Source organism: Eschrichtius robustus, chromosome 1, assembly GCF_028021215.1.
Source record: "Eschrichtius robustus isolate mEscRob2 chromosome 1, mEscRob2.pri, whole genome shotgun sequence".
Classification (NCBI taxonomy): Eukaryota; Metazoa; Chordata; class Mammalia; order Artiodactyla; family Eschrichtiidae; genus Eschrichtius; species Eschrichtius robustus.
In genome coordinates this window covers 15,515,956-15,535,441 of record NC_090824.1, presented here as the reverse complement: position 1 = coordinate 15,535,441, position 19,486 = coordinate 15,515,956, and the positions used below count along the sequence as shown (strand labels likewise).

The 19,486-nt window shown below is 35.4% G+C and overlaps 1 protein-coding gene across 4 annotated transcripts in view; it reads left to right on the top strand.

The window, feature by feature from the left end:
• Positions 1-19,486, top strand: part of SPATA7 (spermatogenesis associated 7) — a 34,221-nt gene that overhangs the window by 10,820 nt on the left and 3,915 nt on the right. For all 4 annotated transcript variants that reach the window (XM_068557133.1, XM_068556956.1, XM_068557054.1 and 1 more), the window contains 5 exons: positions 6,232-6,365; positions 14,387-14,865; positions 16,005-16,071; positions 17,747-17,862; positions 19,407-19,460. In XM_068557133.1, coding sequence (XP_068413234.1) covers positions 6,232-6,365; positions 14,387-14,865; positions 16,005-16,071; positions 17,747-17,862; positions 19,407-19,460 — 850 coding nt within the window. The remainder of the gene's footprint in view (positions 1-6,231; positions 6,366-14,386; positions 14,866-16,004; positions 16,072-17,746; positions 17,863-19,406; positions 19,461-19,486) is intronic.

Below are 19,486 nucleotides of genomic sequence, written 5' to 3'. Positions count from 1 at the left end.
TGCAGCGAGCGGGGGCTACTCTTCGTTGCGGTGTGCAGGCCTCTCATTAAGGTGGCTTCTCTTGTTGTGGAGCATGGGCTCTAGGTGCGCAGGCTTCAGTAGTTGTGGCACATGGGCTCAGTAGTTGTGGCTCACAGGCTCTAGAGCGCAGGCTCAGTAGTTGGGGCGCACGGGCTTAGTAGCTCCACGGCATGTGGGATCTTGCCAGACCAGGGCTCGAACCCGTGTCCCCTGCATTGACAGGCTGATTCTCAACCACTGTGCCACCAGGGAAGACCCCATCTTAACCATTTTTAAGTCTACAATTCAGTGTCATTAAGTACATTCATATTGTGATACAACTATAACCACTATCCATTTCCAGAATTCTTTTCATCTTGCAAAACTGAAACTTCACACCCATTAAACAGTAACTCCCCATTCACCCTGCAACCATTGTTCTATATTCTGTCTCAATGTATTTGACTTCCCTAGGTAACTCATTTAAGTGGAATTATCCAGTGTTTTTCTTTTTGTGATCGACTTATTTGACTTGCACAGTGTCCTTAAGGCTCATCCGTGTTGTTATGTGTCAGAAATCTTATTGCTTTTTAAGGCTAATATTCCATTGTATGTACTACCATATTTTGTTTATATGTTCATAAGTCAATGAACAGTTGGGTTGTTTCCACCTGTTGGCAATTGTGAATAATCCTTCTATAGACATCGATGTACGAATATTCGTTTGAGACCCTGCTTTCAGTTTTTCTGTGTATATACCCAGAAATGGAATTTCTGGACCATATGGTAATTCTGCTTTTAATCTTATATTCCCAATGTCCAATTTGAGGGTTCCAATTTCTCCACGTCCTCCCCAACACTTGTTCTCTATTTTTTTGATAGTAACCCTCCTAATGGGTATTGACATGCTGCGTTTTGAGGAAGCATTTTCTAACTTTTAAAAATCATCCATAAAAGAAGCTTGTATTGTGTTTCTCAGTATACGAACTTACAGTTGAGCCCAGGCTCTGCCAGTAAATCACTTTGTAGCTTTGGATAAGTTATTTAACTACTCTCGGTTTCATTTTTCCTGTATATAAAAATTTGGATAGTACTGAAAAGCTTGCCAAGGTTTAAGTTCTAGAATTCTGTGATTCTCACTGCCCTCAGCTTGTTAAGATTACTGAGTTAGGGACTTCCCTGGTGGCGCAGCGGTTAAGAATCCGCCTGCCAATGCAGGGGACACAGGTTCGATCCCTGGTCCGGGAAGATCCCACATGCCACCGAGCAACTAAGCCCGTGCGCCACAGCTACTGAGCCTGCGCTCTAGAGCCCACAAGCCACAACTACTGAAGCCCGCGCGCCTAGAGCCCGTGCTCCGCAACAAGAGAAACCACCGCAATGAGAAACCTGCACACCGCCATGAAGAGTAGCCCCCGCTCACTTCAACTAGAGAAAGCCTACATGCAGCAACGAAGATCCAACATAGCCAAAAATAAATAAATAAATAAAATAAATTTTTAAAAAAATTACTGAATTATTCATTGAAAATACCATAACTGGCACTTTTCTTCAGATAAATATCTACTATTTGTATCCTAATAGCTAACTGATAAACATGGTAGTTATTTGTATCTGAAAAGCTATTGACATATATTATTATAGAATCATGATATATCTCCCCTTTGTATGTACATACATATGGTATGGACATAGAAAAATATTTCTATTTTTAGAAATCTTTACTAAGGAAATAATCAGACCACAAAATTTGAAATTCCTATTTTAAGATGTTCTGAAAGATACCATTTAAGACCTTTTGAGGCCTTTGAGTCCAATCAAGAAATGCATACTTTAAAATAGCCAAAGAGCATGGATATCACAGCCTGTGCTTGTCTTACTGTAATTATATAAATATCAAATATTATAAACTAAGTTTAGTATTTTTTTAAGCTGCTGTTTGAACTTAATTGTTATTTATAGTTTGAGAGAGAATTTCTGCGTTAAAAAAGAAATAACAGCTTCAAGTAGTGCATGCTAAGTGATAAATGAATGAGAGCATAGATAGGAAAATGCCCCTTATGTGCAATCTGGGAAAGATCACAGGCAACGGTTGTACCTATCTCTGCTTGTACATTTTCTTAGTGGAACAGGTAGGAACGGATGGGACTTAAGCTGTGCCAGTTGCCACCAATGAGCACAGTGTCTTTATCAGGCCCTGTGCTTGGCGCTTCGTATTCTCCCTCTTCTGTGACCTTTATGTTTGCAGCAAGCCTTCGTGTAGGTTCTCATATCTTTGAATGAGTCTTAGGGTTCGAATAATTTTATAGGAAGGGTAAAGGCATTTTAGGCAAGAGTACATTGTTGAGTATATATTTTTAAAGACCAATTTCACCATAGCACACAAGCTATATGGGCTAGTCATTTTATGTCTTTCCCTCCTCTTTTGTAAAATGAAAGATAGATAATCTCTAAGGATCCTTCCAGTTTTTTAATTTCTATGCTTTATATTTCTTCTTCTGTATCATATTAGTAACTTTTTATAGCACAGAAAACTGGTTCAATATTTATAGGCTTTCAAAATCTGAATCATTTGAATTAAGGTGGTTTTACCCAGTTGACGTTAGATCAAATAATCCTCTTTAACTAGGCTCTAAATGGGAAAGTTTTGCTAAATTTTCATACTGAACAAGTTCCTGAACAGTAGATGTATAAAATAAGATTATCTCTTTTTTTATTCAGGTTGTGTAATTTAAAAGCCTGAATGTATGTATTAATCCTCTTACTGAACCAAATTCACCAGTTTAAAATCCAAATTCACCAATTTAAAATAATCAGGCATTTTGCATATTTTGTTTAGTACACTAGAGTTTATTCAGTGATCAATTCAGCAAATATTTATTGGGCACCTACAGTTTGCCTTTATAGAGCTTATATTCCAGTTGAAGGAGACAAACAATAAGCAAATGCAAAGAAATAAGTAAATATAGACTATATCAGATGGTGATAAGTGCAATGAAAAAGAATGAAGCAGGATAAGGGAGATTGGGACTTTGGAGAAGAAGGCCTCACTGATAAGGTGAGCAGAGACCTGAAAGAAGTAAGGGAGAAGCAAGTGGGTAAAGGAGGGAAGAGCAATCAAGATGGAGAAAACAGCACGTACAAAAGCCTTGACATGGCATTGTGATCAGTGTATCCAGGGGAACAGCAAGAAGAGCTGTATAGCTGGTGTGAAATAAGCCAGCTGAAGAGTGACAAGCGATGAGGTCATTGAGATGGGACAAAGAGATGCAGACCACATTAGGGCTATGACTATTTGCAAGCACTTTGGCTTTCACTCTAAATGAAATTGGAAGCCATTGGAGGGTCTTGAGTAGAGGAGAAGGAACAGAGCCAGTTTAACTTTAAAAGCATCTTTCTGGCTGGTGAGTTAAGAATAGTCTATAAGGGGCAGTGGTAGAAGCAGAATGACTAGTTAGGAGACAGTAATTCAGATGAGAAATAATGGTGACTTGGACCAAAGTGCCTGTAAGTAGAGAGAATGTGAAATGGCTGGATTCTGGAAATATTTCAGATGTGTGTCAACAGTATTTACTGATGGACTGGATGTAGATAGAATATGAGAGAAAAAGAAGAGTGAGTCAAAGATGACTCCCAAAACTTAGAGTCCGTCAACTAAAATGACAGTTATAATTTACTGAAATGAGGAATATGATAGGAAGATATTTAGGGGAGGAAGTGAATCAAGAGTTAAGTCTTGGTCATTGTAAGTTCAAAATAAATACCTATTAGAAATCCAAGTGGAGATGCTGAGGAGGCAGCTGGAATACAAAGTCTGGAGTTCAGGAGAGAGTTCCAGGATGGAGATAAAAATGCAGAAATTGACGGCATATGAGTAGTATTTAAAGAATTACTCCTATTTTTTGTATTTAGAATTTAGACTTAGCTAGTGCTTATTTATACCATGATATTTTCTGCTTTCAGTCAGTTGAGACCGGAGTTTTTCTTTTTGGCCATGTAAATGAAGAAAATTGTGATGGCTAGAAGAATTGCAAAGATTGTAATCACCGAACCAAAGTGTAATTAATAATCATTACTTTGTGTGTTACAAAGCTGATGCTCATTATAATCAGTATGAACTAACTTAGAAACAGGCTTTAAAGACATATTTTAAAAAAGAAATAAATCTGTGGTTTTGAGTCATCTCTGTTTTTACAAGATATACTCTTCTGTCATAGCAGACAACTGACTTGATAATTTCAGTCTTTATCAAAATTAGAATATCTCTATATACTTTGTTGAATTGTCTAAATAATGCCATATTCTAAGGCATTAGAAAGGCTTTATTTTTTATAGCAGTTTTATTGACAAATAACTTTCATACCATAAAATTCATGGATTTTTACTAAGCTTACAGAATTGTGCAATCATCACTACAAGCCAGTTTCAGAATATTTTCCTCACCTTAAGAAGATCCCCAAAATGATAGCTTTGCAGCTGCTTCCTCATCCCACTCCTAGCCTTGGAAGCCACTAATCTGCTTTCTTTCTCTATACTTTTGCCTTTTCTGGACATTTTATATAAATGGAGTCATATATGTGTTTTTTTGCATTAGACTTTTACTTAGAATAATGTTTTTGAGATTAACCTATGTGGTAACCTAAATTAGTACTTTGTTCCTTTTTAATTGTTAAATAGTATTCTGTTGTATGGATAATGCCACATTTTGTCTATTTATCAATTGACTGACACTTGCACTGTTTCTGTTTTTGACGATTATGAATAGTGCACTATGAACATTCATGTACAAGTCTTTCGTGTGAATATGAATTTTCATTTCTCTTGGGTATATACCTGAGAATGGAATTGCTAGGTCATATGGTAAAATTGTATTTAACTTTTTAAGAAACTGCCAAACTGTTTTCTAAAGTGGCCATACCATTTTATATTCTCGCCTCCAACATAATTAGGATTTCAGTTACTCCATATCCTTGGTAACATGTTATTGACTCCTTTTTTGATTATAGCCATTCTAGTGGGTGTGAAGTGGTGTCTCATTATGATTTTAATTTACATTTTCCTCATGGTTAAGTATGTAAAGCATTTTTTCATAAGCTTCTTGGCCATTTATATATCTTTAGTAAGTGTCTTTTCAAACCTTTTGCCCCTTTTTTTCCCCCCTAAATCAGGGTGATTTGAAACTTGAAATTATCTTGTCCATTAAGTTGATATAGATTCCAATTAAAAAGTATATGTTAAATTTTAAATTTTACATGAAAATACAAGTCATTTTACTTATGGTTAGCCTTCTTTTTAACTCTGAAACTTGACTAGCTTTCATTTTGCCATTTTCAGTCTTTGATAATGACTCAATACGTGACTTAACGCACACTAAAATGTGAAACCCCCTTTTTCATTTGTATTTTCAAATGACTAGCAGTTAAGAAAAATGGAAATCACTTATCCTAATTAAAAATAATGTTTTAAAATTTAGTGTCATTTTTTTGACTCATATAAAGCTTAAATTTTTATAGCATATGATGGTATTGACAATAATATTTCATTTGCGGGGGAGTATATGGATTAATTCAAACTCTGCATTTGGTGATTACAGTTGCAGACAACACAGTCAAGCATTTCTAACCTTTATATGTCTATATCTGCTAGGAATTGCTCCCTTGAGCCCTTAGGCTTAATCAATTTGTCATATCTCGTTTGTGCTCTTTAAATAGTCAATCCATTTGAAGTTTCCATAAATTAAATATTTGTTATCTTTATACAGAAAAGTATATGGATTTTTATTTACATATCAGTAGTATAAACATTTTTAGCAAGAAAAAAGTGCCCTTGGGGCTTCCCTGGTGGCGCAGTGGTTGAGAATCTGCCTGCCGATGCAGGGGACATGGGTTCAAGCCCTGGTCTGGGAAGATCCCACATGCTGCGGAGCAGCTAGGCCCGTGAGCCACAACTACTGAGCCTGCGCGTCTGGAGCCTGTGCTCCGCAACAAGAGAGGCCGCGATAGTGAGAGGCCCACACACCGCGATGAAGAGAGGCCCCCACTTGCCACAACTAGAGAAAGCCCTCGCACAGAAAGGAAGACCCAACACAGCCATAAATATATAAATAAATAATTTTTAAAAAAGACTTTCTCTCTCTTTCAAAAGAAAAAAGTGCCCTTTACTAGTCGTCTAACACCAAAAAATTAATTTTTCTATTTTATTCTGTATTTCAAAAGATTTTTTTCCCCTCAGATGCAGACCAACAACGAAGAGAGAAACTCAAAAAGGAATTAGCACGGTGTGAAAGGGAATTGAAATTAACCAAAACTGCAATGCAGTCCAATTCTAAAAGTAATTCCAAGTCATTACTTAACACTCTACAAAAGGTAAGATAGTATTTTTACCTTTTAAAAGTAAGTGTTTCTAAGATACTTCATTGGTGGTGCAACCTGACTTTTTGATAATGTTTACTATAGGTCAGAATTGGTAAACTTTCCTGTAAATAGCCAAATAGTAAATATTTTAGGCTTTCCAGGCCACACAGTCTCTGTCACAACTATTGTGCCATTGGAAAGCAGCCATAGACAGTACATAAATGAATGGATGTAGCTTTGTTCCAGTAAAACTTTATTAACAAATAAGGTGGTGGGCAAGATTTGACCTGTAGGCTATAGTTTGCTCACCCCTGCTTTAGGTTTTTTGTGATACCCTTTATCATCTGATAAAGGGAATTCTTTTCGATTCCTAGTTTGCTAAGAGGATTTTTTTCCTTTCTCATGAATGTGTGTTAATTTTATTAAATTCTTTTTCTGCATTTTTTGAAATGATGGTACAATTTTTCTTTCTAATCTATTCAAATGTAGTGAATTATAATCGAGTTTCTCATGTTAAATCAACTTTGCATCCCTAGTATATAAACACAGGTTTGTCATGATGTAATTCCTTTTTTAATACATTACCAGATACAGTTGCTAATATTTTGTTTAGGGTTTTAGCATCTATGTCCATTGTTGATATTGACCTGTCATTTTCCCTTTTTTCTGCTATGTCAGGTTTTGCTAGCCTCACAAAATAAACTGGGTGCTCTTTCCTCTTTTTCCATGCTCTAGAGTAGTTTATATAAGTTTGGAATTATTTGTTCCTTGAAGCTGATGGAACTCAGCATTAAAATTATTTGGGCCTAGAGTTTTATTTGTGAGAAGATTTTTGACTGCAATTTTTGAAATCATTATAGAACTATTTTCATAAGTTGTACATATGCAGAAAGTTGTCCATTTCATCTAAATTTTCAAATTCTTGGCATAGACTTGTTCATAATATCTCTTAAATCATTTCATAATCTCTCTTGAATATGTATTAGTTCCTCTTTTTATCCTAATGTTGTTTATTTGTGCCTTCATTCTTCTTTTCTTTATTATTCTCACCAGAGATTTGTCAGTTTTATTAATCTTTTTAAGGGCACATCTTTTACTCCATTGATCCTCTCTGTTGTACTTTGTTTTCTAGTTGGGTAATGTTCATGCTTTATTTTCCTCTTTTGGCTTTCTTTGAGTTTATGTTACAGTACTTTCTTCTACTTTTGTTTAGTTTATTTTCAGCCTCACTTCTTTCATAGTATGAGCATTTTTAAGGCTATATATTTTCCTTCAAGTGCTGCTTTAGCTGCATTCCACAAGTTTTGATAACGTGGTATTTTTATTATGGTTCAGTTCAAAGTATTTTACAGTTTCCATTACAATTTATTCTTTAACTCAAGAGTCTTTTAGAAGTGTTTCTTAATCTCTCTGTTTTTCCCTGGTTTTCTCTTTGTTACAGATTTCTAGCCTAATTGTATTTTGATCAGGGAACATCTGTATGATATCCATTTCTTGAAATTTGTTGAGATTTGTTTTATGACCCAGTAGGTGGACAGTTTTTTTTTCTTTTGTTTGGACAATTTTTTTTAATGCACTATGTCATATATGTTTGAAAAGAAAATATATTCTATAGCTGTATGCAGTATTTAATATATAGTGTATGCATTAGATTAAGTTTTATATCTTTTAGATGTTCAAATCTTATTGATCTTTTTGTCTAATTAGTCTATCTTTTATTAAGAGAAATCTTTCACATGATTATGTATTTAGCTATTTCTCCAAGAATTAGTACTAGCAATTTTTGTTCTATATGTTTTGAGTCTATATTATTATATACATACAGACTTAGAGATGATATATTTTCTTAGTGAATCTAACCTATTGTCACTGTGGTTTGAACTTCTTTGCCTTGATGCTTTTTATATTAAAGTGTTTTCTGATAGTGATATAGTTAAACCAGCTTTCATTTCATTAGTATTCCTTTGGTATATCTTTTTCCATTTTTTAATCCTAATATTTTAGATGGGTTTTAGGTGGGTCAGATTATTCACTCTGATAATCTTTGCCTTTTAAAGTGGAGCATGTAATATGTTTTTATTTCTTCTTTCTTCTTGTGTACTTTCTATTTGACCCACAGTAGTAGGCAGGATTCTAAGCCCCACAGTGATCCACCCTTAAACAATCCCCTCATCTTGAGTGTAGGCAGTACCTGTAACTTGCTTCTAACCCATGGGATGTGGCAAAGGTGATGGAATATCACTTCTGTAATTGTTATGTGGCAAAGTGAAGGGAATTTCCCCCTGTAGATTGAGAGAAAGGAAAAGTTGGTCTGGGAGTAATTTCTGCAGTGGGTGCTGTTCCCCTCCCCTAGCCATGCCAAAGAAACAAGGGAAGGGGGAAATTTTCTCAGGATTCTTCCTGCTCTTCCCTGAGAGCTTTTGGTGGAAAAGCTCTTTCCTAGAGGAAAAGCCTGCAAGAGGGTACAAGCTCCCCAAGTCTCAGAGGCTTCACACTCTTACACTAGTCCACACTCAGTCCTTAGCAATTAGCTAAAAACTTCTAGCGTAATCTTCTTACCAGTTTATATGTCATTCAGCAGCATCGGTCCCAAATAAGCAAATGCTTAGGTCCTGTTTCTCCCTGCAGGTACCTATATCACTGTGGATTTTAGGTTAGTTGTGACCTTAGTTCTCTCAATAGTTCAAGAAAAATCATTAATTTGCCGTTTGTCCGGCTTTTTTCCTACTATCATGGTGAGAGCTATGCTCTTTCCATTTCTCTCCATCCGTCAGCTGAAACTGGAAGTCTTTTTGTGTGTGTGATGGTCTCTTTTTAAACTTTTTAATTTTGAAAATTTTAGCATCTGTAAAAATAGAGTGGTATAATGAACCCACGTGTTCTTGTCCCCCACGTGCAACGATGATCAATTCAGGGCCAGACTTATTTCATGTATATCCTCACTCACTACCCCCATCCCAGATTATTTTGATGCAAATACAAGATATATAATTTTATCTATAAATATTTCTGTATATATCTAAAAGATAGACCACCATACCATTATTATGCCTTAAAAATTAATAATTCCTTAATATCAAATATCCGCTGTTCACATTTCCCCATTATCTCTCTCTTTTTTTTTTTTAAGTTTGTTAGAATTGGAATCTAAATAATTTCAACTAATTGATACATTTCTTTTAATCTATAATTTCTCTTTCCCCCACCTTTTTATCCCCCTACAATTTATGTGTTGGAAAAAACTTGAGTCATTTGTCTTGGCTTAAGGTTTTTGTGGACCATCTGGGTAATGCAAATTTAGGCTGCAAGCTTGTGTGGAAGCAGCATATGATTTCGCATTCTCAAAGGCCACTGTTCTCTCAGTGCCAGTGTTCAAGATGGGCAAGTTTCTTTGTAAGTCATCTAATTGGAGGATAGCCGTTGAGAGGATCGCAGATTCATGAGCATGGTCTCCTAGACTGTCTAGATAAGGCCCTGAGCTTCGTTTTCTGTCCCCTAGCAACTGTGATATGGAAAAACTATTGCCTGTTGGTAAAAGCCGTTTCATTTTTGACTCCAGCTCTTTCCATTGTACATGAAGATGTGACATATCAGTAGGCAGGGGTAAAGACTAAGGGCATTTGTGAATTAAGAGTGAACCTGGGTCCTTTTTCTCTGAGAAGTGTGGCGGAGCCATAGACCAGTTTTTAGTTGGGAAGTTATGTCATCATATTGACACTTTACAAAGACTACACTGGCAGCAGGGAAGGACAGACTAATTGTGTGACAGTTGCAGTATGGGGAAGAAATGATTAAGATATGATCTATAAGACAGCAGAAGGAGCACAAGGAATATAGGAGACATTTAAAAAGTAGAATCCCCAGGACTTGGTGACTGATCAGATGATATGAAGGGCAAGAGGCAGGAATTAAAGAGGTTTCCAGGTTTCTGGTTTGGGCAACTGGGAGAATGGTGATCATTCACTGAAGTAATGACAGCAGGACGAAGTGCAGTTTTTTCTTCGGGAGGGAGATAACGTAAAGTATGAGTTTACTTGTTCAGACCTGCTTAATTTGAGATGCCTTTGGAACATCTAATATATTCAGTAGAGAGCTGGATGTAAGTATCTGTGTCAGGAGAGAGGTCTGGGCTGAAAATAGATTTGGGAGTCATCAGGAGAGCTGTAAATATGTTTAAGAGTCCCCAAGGCTGTTATATAGATAAAAGGACTAGGAATAGAGCTGCTTCCTTTAGAATAAACCTGCTCTACACTGTACCATCTGGGAATCTGTTCATCAGTATTTGACTCATGTATGTATTTTCATTTTTAGTGACAGTACTTTTTAAACATATTTTTTAAAATATGTTTCTATTATCTAGCATTTTGAATATAAATTAATAATTCTGTTTTGAGTTAAGGATGAGATTTGTTGAAAATAAAATATATAATTAAGTCTGTAAATGGACGATGTTTTCCATTCATTTTTCCTTTAGTCACTGTAACCCTGTAACTTTTTGCCTCTAAAAATATAGTTCATTTATGCTTTTATATAAGTATATTTTTTACTCCATTTAGACTTAATAGTAATTTGCAATTTGCTTACATTTTTTATAATACTTGATGATAAATATTTAGATACATTCAAATTAAAATTATTATTTTGGGGCATATATTTTGATAATTGGGTGGGTTTTATGGTTAACAGATACCTGTAGTTATAATCTGCATTTACTGAAAAGTTTGCTACAATTCAAAAGAAAGTGGTAACTTTAGCCTCTGGACATAGTAGCTGTTTATATACATGAGATCATGTAATCAAAAACTTTTTCGTTAATTGCCCACACTGTAATATGGGCTACTTATTTTCTCTTACATTTTGACTTACATGCTATCACCTCAGACACTTTTAAGTCAGCATCTTGTACCCCACACACAGTTATTCACCACTCACTCACATCACTGGTGCAGCACATACCATGTGATATTAAGATTAATTGGATATATGAATGTGATTCGTGTTCTTAAATAAATCTATTTTAAAAGCACTATAAAACAATGAAAATCAGAAGCTATCAGTTTCTTTTGTAAAATACAATTTGAAGCTTTTTGCAAAACAAGTGTTAGTCAAATTTTTAAATAAATTGTATCCATCCTGTTCTGCACTTGAATTGATTCCTCAGCTGTTTTAAAACCTGACAATTGGAAAGTCTTTGTATACCATTTCTTCTGACATTATCCCTGAAAAAGATTGATTTAATACTCAGTTGTTCTGTGATTGTAAAATTGGATAGGTGTTCTTGACATAAAAACATGTATGTGTAAACTGTCAATGATTATCACTTTACATAAATTCTTAAATCACAGAAACAGTTTACAACAAATTGCATTAAACTGAAAGTGAAAGTGGTCAGATTACCACCAGAATTTTTGTTCCATTGACAATAATTGATGAACACTTTTCTGATTTTAGAACTTTACAGTGATCTGCTATTTTAATTCTGGTGAATTTACCAGTGTGTTACACATTTTCTGTGAAAATCATATCCAAGCTTTCTGATATTCATAGTTAAAAATTACATAATCTCAAAAAAGCAGATAGGTACAGTTGGTTTTGTACTGTGTTCTACTGGTTTCCAAGGAAAGAAGAAGTAGGATACAGGGTAGGGATTATAAGATATAAAGATACAGAAAAGTTTCATGCCTTCAATTGATTCAAGAGCAATTTTCCCAGCGCATTTCAGACAGATGAGAATATATTCCTGCCTTTAAAGACTTTCTTTGGTATTTCATTTTGTTTATTAAATAACCATTACTGGTAAGAATTTTCTCACAGGCAATCTAATGCCTTAAGCATTTCTGCCTGCTATGATCCCAATTTGTTCTGTTCCCCAAGTGTAAATAATTCCTGTGATTATTATTTAATAGCCCTAAAAGATTTTTCAGATCATACTTAGAAATTGCTTTCCGGGGAGCCAGACTCCTCTGGTACATAAGCTGCAGTGTGAACCTAGTTTGGGAACACTTTTTACAACTAACGTGTTAAAGTCATTAACTAAACACTACCCTAGTGACTCACAGTTTAATGCCAAAATACTTAGTTGCTTTGAGTAATTCTGCCTTATATTTGGGATAAAGTTAGAAAGCACTTGGAAAGGAAATAGGTGACTTGACCTATTTTAGGCTGTAGTCACAATATCTAGTTATCTACAATTTCCTTGCTGAGGTAAATCAATATGTAAGTTAGCTGACTTGTTCATTACCATGAAAGGAGTTAAAATCAGCTTAAGATTCCTGGTGGTGTAAAAAAAAATCTAAAAATGTATAATTTTCAGATGAGTCTGTAAAATAGATAGTATGACATAATGGGAAGAGCATAGGTTCACCTGGGTTCAAATCTATGAGACCCTGCCCCTCAGATTCTTCATCTGCATAGTAGAGGTAATAATTGTACCACCACCCAGAAGTTGATGTGATGATTAAATGAGTCGTACATGTAAATTAATTAGAACAGTACCTTGCACATAGTATGCACTCCATATGTAATAGTAGCAGTGATAATAGTAACAGTTCTTACTATTCCTCTTTTATTTCTACTCAAAGGCAGTAACAGTACCTTGTGCACAGAAAGCACTCAGCTCCTTTCTTATTCAGCTTGTTTATCTTCCTCTTGTTTTCCTCCCTGTGAGCTTGTAGGACAGATATAACCGGCTAAATCCCAGCCTTTTTCACCCCAGATTAACTTCCATGTAACTTCTTCTCTACCATTTAATAAAGTGCTTCAGAGTTCTGTAAAGGGTACACACAGGTGTCCATAAAGTCTGGTATCATGGACAAGGCATCTAGTCTATGGGCATCTAGTCTGTAAAAGAATAAAATATTACCTATACTCTTAAACCTTATGAATACCCTGTAGAAATAGTTCTTCCAAAGTTAAACCAAACATATATACAATGGAATACCACTCAGCCATAAAAAGGAATGAAATAAAGCCATTTGCAGCAACAGGGATGCAACAAGAGATTATCATACTAAGTGAAGTAAGTCAGAAAGAGAAAGGCAAATACCATATGATATCACTTATATGTGGAATCTAAAATATGGCACAAATGAACCTATCTACGAAACAGAAACAGACTCATAGACATAGAGAACAGATTTGTGGTTACCAAGGAGGAGGGCGAGTGGGGGAGGGATGGATTGGGAGTTTGGGGTTAGTAGGTGCAAACTATTACATATAGAATGGATAAACAAAAAGGTCCTACTGTATAGCACAGGGAACTATATTCAATATCCTGGGATAAACCATAATGGAAAAGAATATTAAAAAGAATGTATATATGTGTATAACTGAGTCACTTTGCTGTACAACAGAAATTAACACAACATTGTAAATCAACTATACTTCAATTAAAAAAAATTTTTTTTTTAATGGTTAAACCAAAAAGAAATAGAGCAGGCCAAAATGCCTTCCTTTCAAAGCTTTCCCCACTCATGAGAAGTTGCAAAAGAAACATATATGAACTTCCCTATGGCATAAATCTTTCTTAATTATGTTTAAAATATCAGTTACTTAAATCAGGGATCCATACATCCATACACTGTGAAGAGAAGTTCCTTTTCATTCCTTCAAAGCCTTTAAGTCACAGAGGAACTGCTGGCACTGAAGGTGGTCATGACAAGGCAGGAAGGGGTGGATTCTGCCACCAGCAGCGGTTGAGAAGGGGATTAGTACTCACGATTGGTTTGGAAACTCAAATAAAACTGAGATCTACCTCAGTACACAGGTTCAAGACCACAAATATGGATATATGTTATTAATCATTTTTTTAGTTTCAGAAAGAAAAATGATTGCTATTGCTTATATTTAGAATTATATTTTTATATATTAATAACTCAAAAACTTGAATATAACTTCATATACAAATTTTCAGGAACATACACATTATATTTGTAGAGCCCTGAGGCTCTACATTTTTTAATGTGTAATCTGGAGGTCCCCAATTATCTGAATTTGTAAACGTAACTGATCACTGTTAAACCAAATGTTCTTAGCCTCCAGGAGAACCACAAGATGAAGATGCTGTGTTAATCGAAGAAGTGAACGGATTTCCATCCTTTAAAAGGTCACCAGTAACTTCTTCAGAGCGACTACACTTAAGTCCACCTAAATCCAGTAAAGTCCTCACAGATGGTACTGAGAAGAACTCCAGTTCCTTCCCGTCCAGCATGGATTACGCTGCCTCTGGGCCCAGGAAATCATCCTCTGGAACCTCCTACGGCAGAAGGCCCCGGGGCACATCCCTAAATTCCCAGCGGTTTCAGTTAGTTATTTCGAAAGCACCCAGTGGGGACCTTTTGGATAAACATTCTGAACTCTTTTCCAACAGACATTTGCCATTCACCCCACGCACTTTAAAAACAGAAGCAAAATCTTTCCTGTCACAGTATCGATATTATACACCTGCTAAAAGAAAAAAAAAGGATTTTACAGATCAGCAGATAGAAGCTGAAACGCAGACTGAATTAAGCAGGTATGGCACAACAGCCAATAGTAGATCCTTCAAGATGTGGTAGAAATTAAATAATATTCCTTACTTTATATCATGTACCTTATGTGCCGCACTTAAGGTCTGGTAAGTGCCCTTTTGATTAGAATGAGATTAATGTGGCTTTTCCTTCTGCATGAATCACTAGAACTATCAGAGTAATTGTTGAAAAAGTAAATAGCTATTAAACTTGTCAAGCTCCTTATAAACATGAATGTTACATATTTTAATTTATTGTTTCAAACATGGTACTAGAACTTTTGTATGTTTTTAAATATTATACTTTCAGAGAATCCATAAAATATGTCATCAGACAGCATTTGTGTAAATATGTTTATTGATTTATGTTAGACATGGCAAAACAATGGGCTATATTGGGGGAGAAGAAGCAACTGTTTGTCTAACTACCCCTATGCTTCCCTCCCTGCAAATACTCAGCAACAACTCCTCAGGGATAATGTAGACAATTGGGATAATTTCTGGAAATTAAGTATAATTTGCCTCAATAATATTTTCATATACAGTAGTGCCTGGCACATAATGAATATTCATTAAAGGTTGCCAGATGATTGAAGAAAGAAACAAATCTTGTAAAGTATTGAGTGTTAGCGGATTTGTGATTGTTTTTCCTAGTATTATATAAATGAGTACTTATCTAGTGCTAGGTTTTAATTATTTTTAAAAGTAAAAAACTATTTATGACTAGTATTCTTTTCTCTGGGTAAAGATAAGAGGTATAGTAAGATCAGTCTGTATACATTTAAAGAATTAAGGAATTAAATCTAATGGTAGAATTTTTAAGTGAAGAAGAAATGAGGGAAGCAAGTACAACGAATACTTCTCTGATTATATTTTTGACAGCTTTTGAAGATAATTGTTTCCATTTCCCTAGTCCCATTCTGTCCAACTGAAATCTAGCTGCTATTCAAAAAAAGGAAAAAGAGGCATATGTAATCCAAACCATATCTATTTCCCGATTATATAATTAGAAATTACACATTCTACAAGAATAGATGCATTTTATCGCTCATGTTTGAAGTTTATTTTTTTCTAGCCAGTAAAGCTTATTATCACAGTGTTTATATTTTGAAGATTTAACAATAATTTCTTTTAAAATATTACAGCTTTCAATCTGATTTTGAGACAGTTGAGATTAAGAACTCCACAGATTCAGAAATGAACATAAAGCAGGTAATAAAAATGAGATTTCTTTGTGTTCCACATTAGAATTATAGCTGCTTTAACAGAACATGTGTAGCTATTTGGACTGTGAAGAATAATCTCTTGGTGACACTTCCTGCATGTGATACAACCAGTATACAGAAGTATTGCTTGTTTACAGATGGTTATAGCTCTCTGTGAGTGGCCAGGTGGATCCTGCCCAATCCGGGAAGTCATTTTTTGTTGGCATCTTTTCTAGGTGGTTGGTTGGCTGGCTGGATAGAGGGGTGGATGAGTAAAATACCTTATATGTTCTTTTCAAAGATGCAGACTTGGATCGCTAAAGGAGCCAGAAAAGTTGTGCAGAAGTTATTTTAGTTTCTATGCCTGTATTTTTTTTTTAAAGAATTGCCACTGATTATATTATTGGAAATTATACATTTTATAAAAACAGATGGATATCATTCTCCTGTGCTTGCCTTTACTTTTTTCTAGACCGTAAAGATCTTTTTTAGTGTTTGTATTTTGAATGTTTAGCAATCACTTATTTTAAAATATTACAGCTTTAAGTCTGACTTTAAGATATAAACTGATTATTTTAGGGGTATTAATCATACACTAATTTAAATTTATCTAAATTTATTGTTTGAGAAAAAGGTTCGTCTGTTAAAATGTCAAACAGATTCAGGGATAATGTAAGCATACTCAGCTTCCCTCTTGCCTTCTGAAAATGGGTAGAGGATCGTAGTTTTCCATCCCAGCCATTAATAGCTGTTTGACATAGGGTTCTGCCATTTAAGGCCCAAGGACAAATCAGTTCCTCTGACAGCTGAGTTTCCACCTCTAGAAAAACTGTACTTAATGTGCCAGGATCATTGGAAGGATTAAATGTTATAGGTAAAGTACCTAGTCTGACCCGGGCTCAGTAAATGATGGCTATGACTAGCTTGAGATTTAGGAAGAGGGTTTTTAGCTCCACAGATAACTAAATAAACTAAAGCAGAAGTCCATTTTTATGACATGGTGCTCCAAATGTTTATCTATAACCCTGTAAGAAAACGGCGTGTCCACTTACTCCATAATCTACTTGAGGAAGCTAGTAAGAGTACTAGCTACAGTAGATAGACCATCCTAACAGCACTTTTAAAACTGTAAAGCACTACACATAAATTAGCATTCTAAAGATTAACTCTGATAATGCAAGTAAATGCTTGACACAGTATCTGGCCCCACGTAAGCGTTCTATAAAAGTAGGCTGCCATTATTTTTGGTTTTTTCTTTATATTGTTGTTCATACTGCCGGAGCTACCACTGCTTCTACAATACATATTTGATAGGTTGGCATTTGAAACAGATGGGCTATTTGAGTTTCTGAATAATAGGCTATTTTCTCTCAAGTTTACTTATTTGCTTCGTTTCTCTTTATATGTTTATTTGTGGTATTCTTTAATGTCATTTAAGATATTCGTCATTAAAATATAAGAAATTGTTTTACCTTTAAATAAATTTAAGAAAAAGGTCTTGATTGTATGAAAAGTGAATTCTGAAACATCCTTTGTCCTAATATATCAGTCGCTTTTATCTACTGGGTATCTCTACGCTCTTTCATCAACTATTTTGGAAATTTGCTGTTTTGCTTTAGTTCTGCTTTCATAATGTATTTTTGAAGCAAAATAAAGATATATTCTTCTCATTGCATCCCCAGGCATCTAGCTGTATGTCGTATGGTACCAAAGGAAAAATAACCCCTTTACCTTTACAAGGGCATGAATTACCATGGGATGAGGTTAAAGACGGTGCTCTTCAGTGTTCCTCGTCAAGGTATTTCACCTGTTTATATCTAACTGCTTTCCTGTGTAACAGACGTACAGACTTTGCAACATGAGGGGACTTCCCTGGCAGTCCAGTGGTTAAGACTCCGTGCTTCCACTCCAGGGGGAGAAGGTTTGACCCTGGTCAGGGGAACTAAGATCCCACGTGCCGCACGTGCTGTAGGGGGGCGGTGGCGGGGGACGGACAGTTCAGACTTGGAAACATGAGTACTGTTTTAACTGAATGCTCTCCCATCTGTTTTGGTATTACACAATTCAGTGGCCCTGTTAGTTTTACTAAGAAAGTATTACAAAGTAGGTAGTCACTAAAAGTGTAAATGAATTCATTTTGCTAATTCATTAATAAAGGGAAAAGGGACACAGGCTTGTATTATTTACTATCCCTCTTCATATGAGAAAGGATTTTCCCCAAGACAGATCCTCTGGCAGTGACGCTAACCAGTTTACATGGCACAGATAGCACTGAAGAACCCTACCATTTGAGGATTCAGCATTTGTGGTTTTGAATATTCCTCATGTGCTAATGCTTTATCTGTCCGTGCTTTGTAGAGGAGGCACTATTTTTTAAAACGACTCCTCATGTTTAGGAATTATGGAACACTGTGCCTAAATAAAAATGATAGGTTAGCGGGTAGTATAGAACCTAAAAATTGCCTTTGATAGCTTCAGCTGTCAAATGTGTTTCCAGTGTCAGAGTTTGGATATGAGATGAAGGAGGTGGAAGGAAAAAAAGACTAAAGAGCAAGAATGAGACATCCTGTAGCAGACTGGAAGCAAGCACACACAGTGTTTCAGGGCCCAGGTCTTCCCTCAGGCCTTTCTTTAGGGAGATCTCACCTGGCAAGGCTTTGTGGGGGGAGGGAGTGGCAAGGGGGGTTATTGCTAACTTCTCTGTCGGGAAATTCATGATGCTTTAGTATTCATAACTTAAGATACTCTCTTGAGCCAGTTGAGCCAGTCTGCAGTGAATATAAAGAATGACCTAAAGAAAGGGATAGTTATCTTTCCTAGTAGCTTCTATCTAAAAGAAGTAAAGTAAAATATTATAATTGGATATACCTGAATAGGAAGCTTGGAATTAACTAATGATGACATAACTGAATAATGACAAAATTTATCATAGTTAACAGCTTAAAATTTTTTTCTATAGGGAGATATGTTTCCAAATATGTTTCCAACATCATTTATGTTTTAATCTTAGTCAAACTGATAATTGTTTATACAAAGTAAGTTTCATAGTACAATTTTTAAAAGGATCACGAATTTGTAATTACAAGACTAGTTTAAAAATCTATCTCTGCTACTTACTAACACATGACCTTGGCAAGTTACTTAGCCTTTCTGCCCCTTGGTGAATTGTTCAATAAGTGGAAAAAATAACACCTACCCAATATACCTGACAGGGTTTTTCTGAAGATTAGATTAGATAATGAATGTGGAAAGTGCTTTAAAATTCTGAAACATATTATTACTAACATATTACTGTATGCCGAATCATTGTTTTGTTCAAATACTCTAATTTTCTCTTTCCAGGGCAGTATGTCAATGTTCCGTGCAGCCTTCTTCAGGGAGAAAAATCTATTCTGAGTAAGATATTTTTGACTTCTTCATTT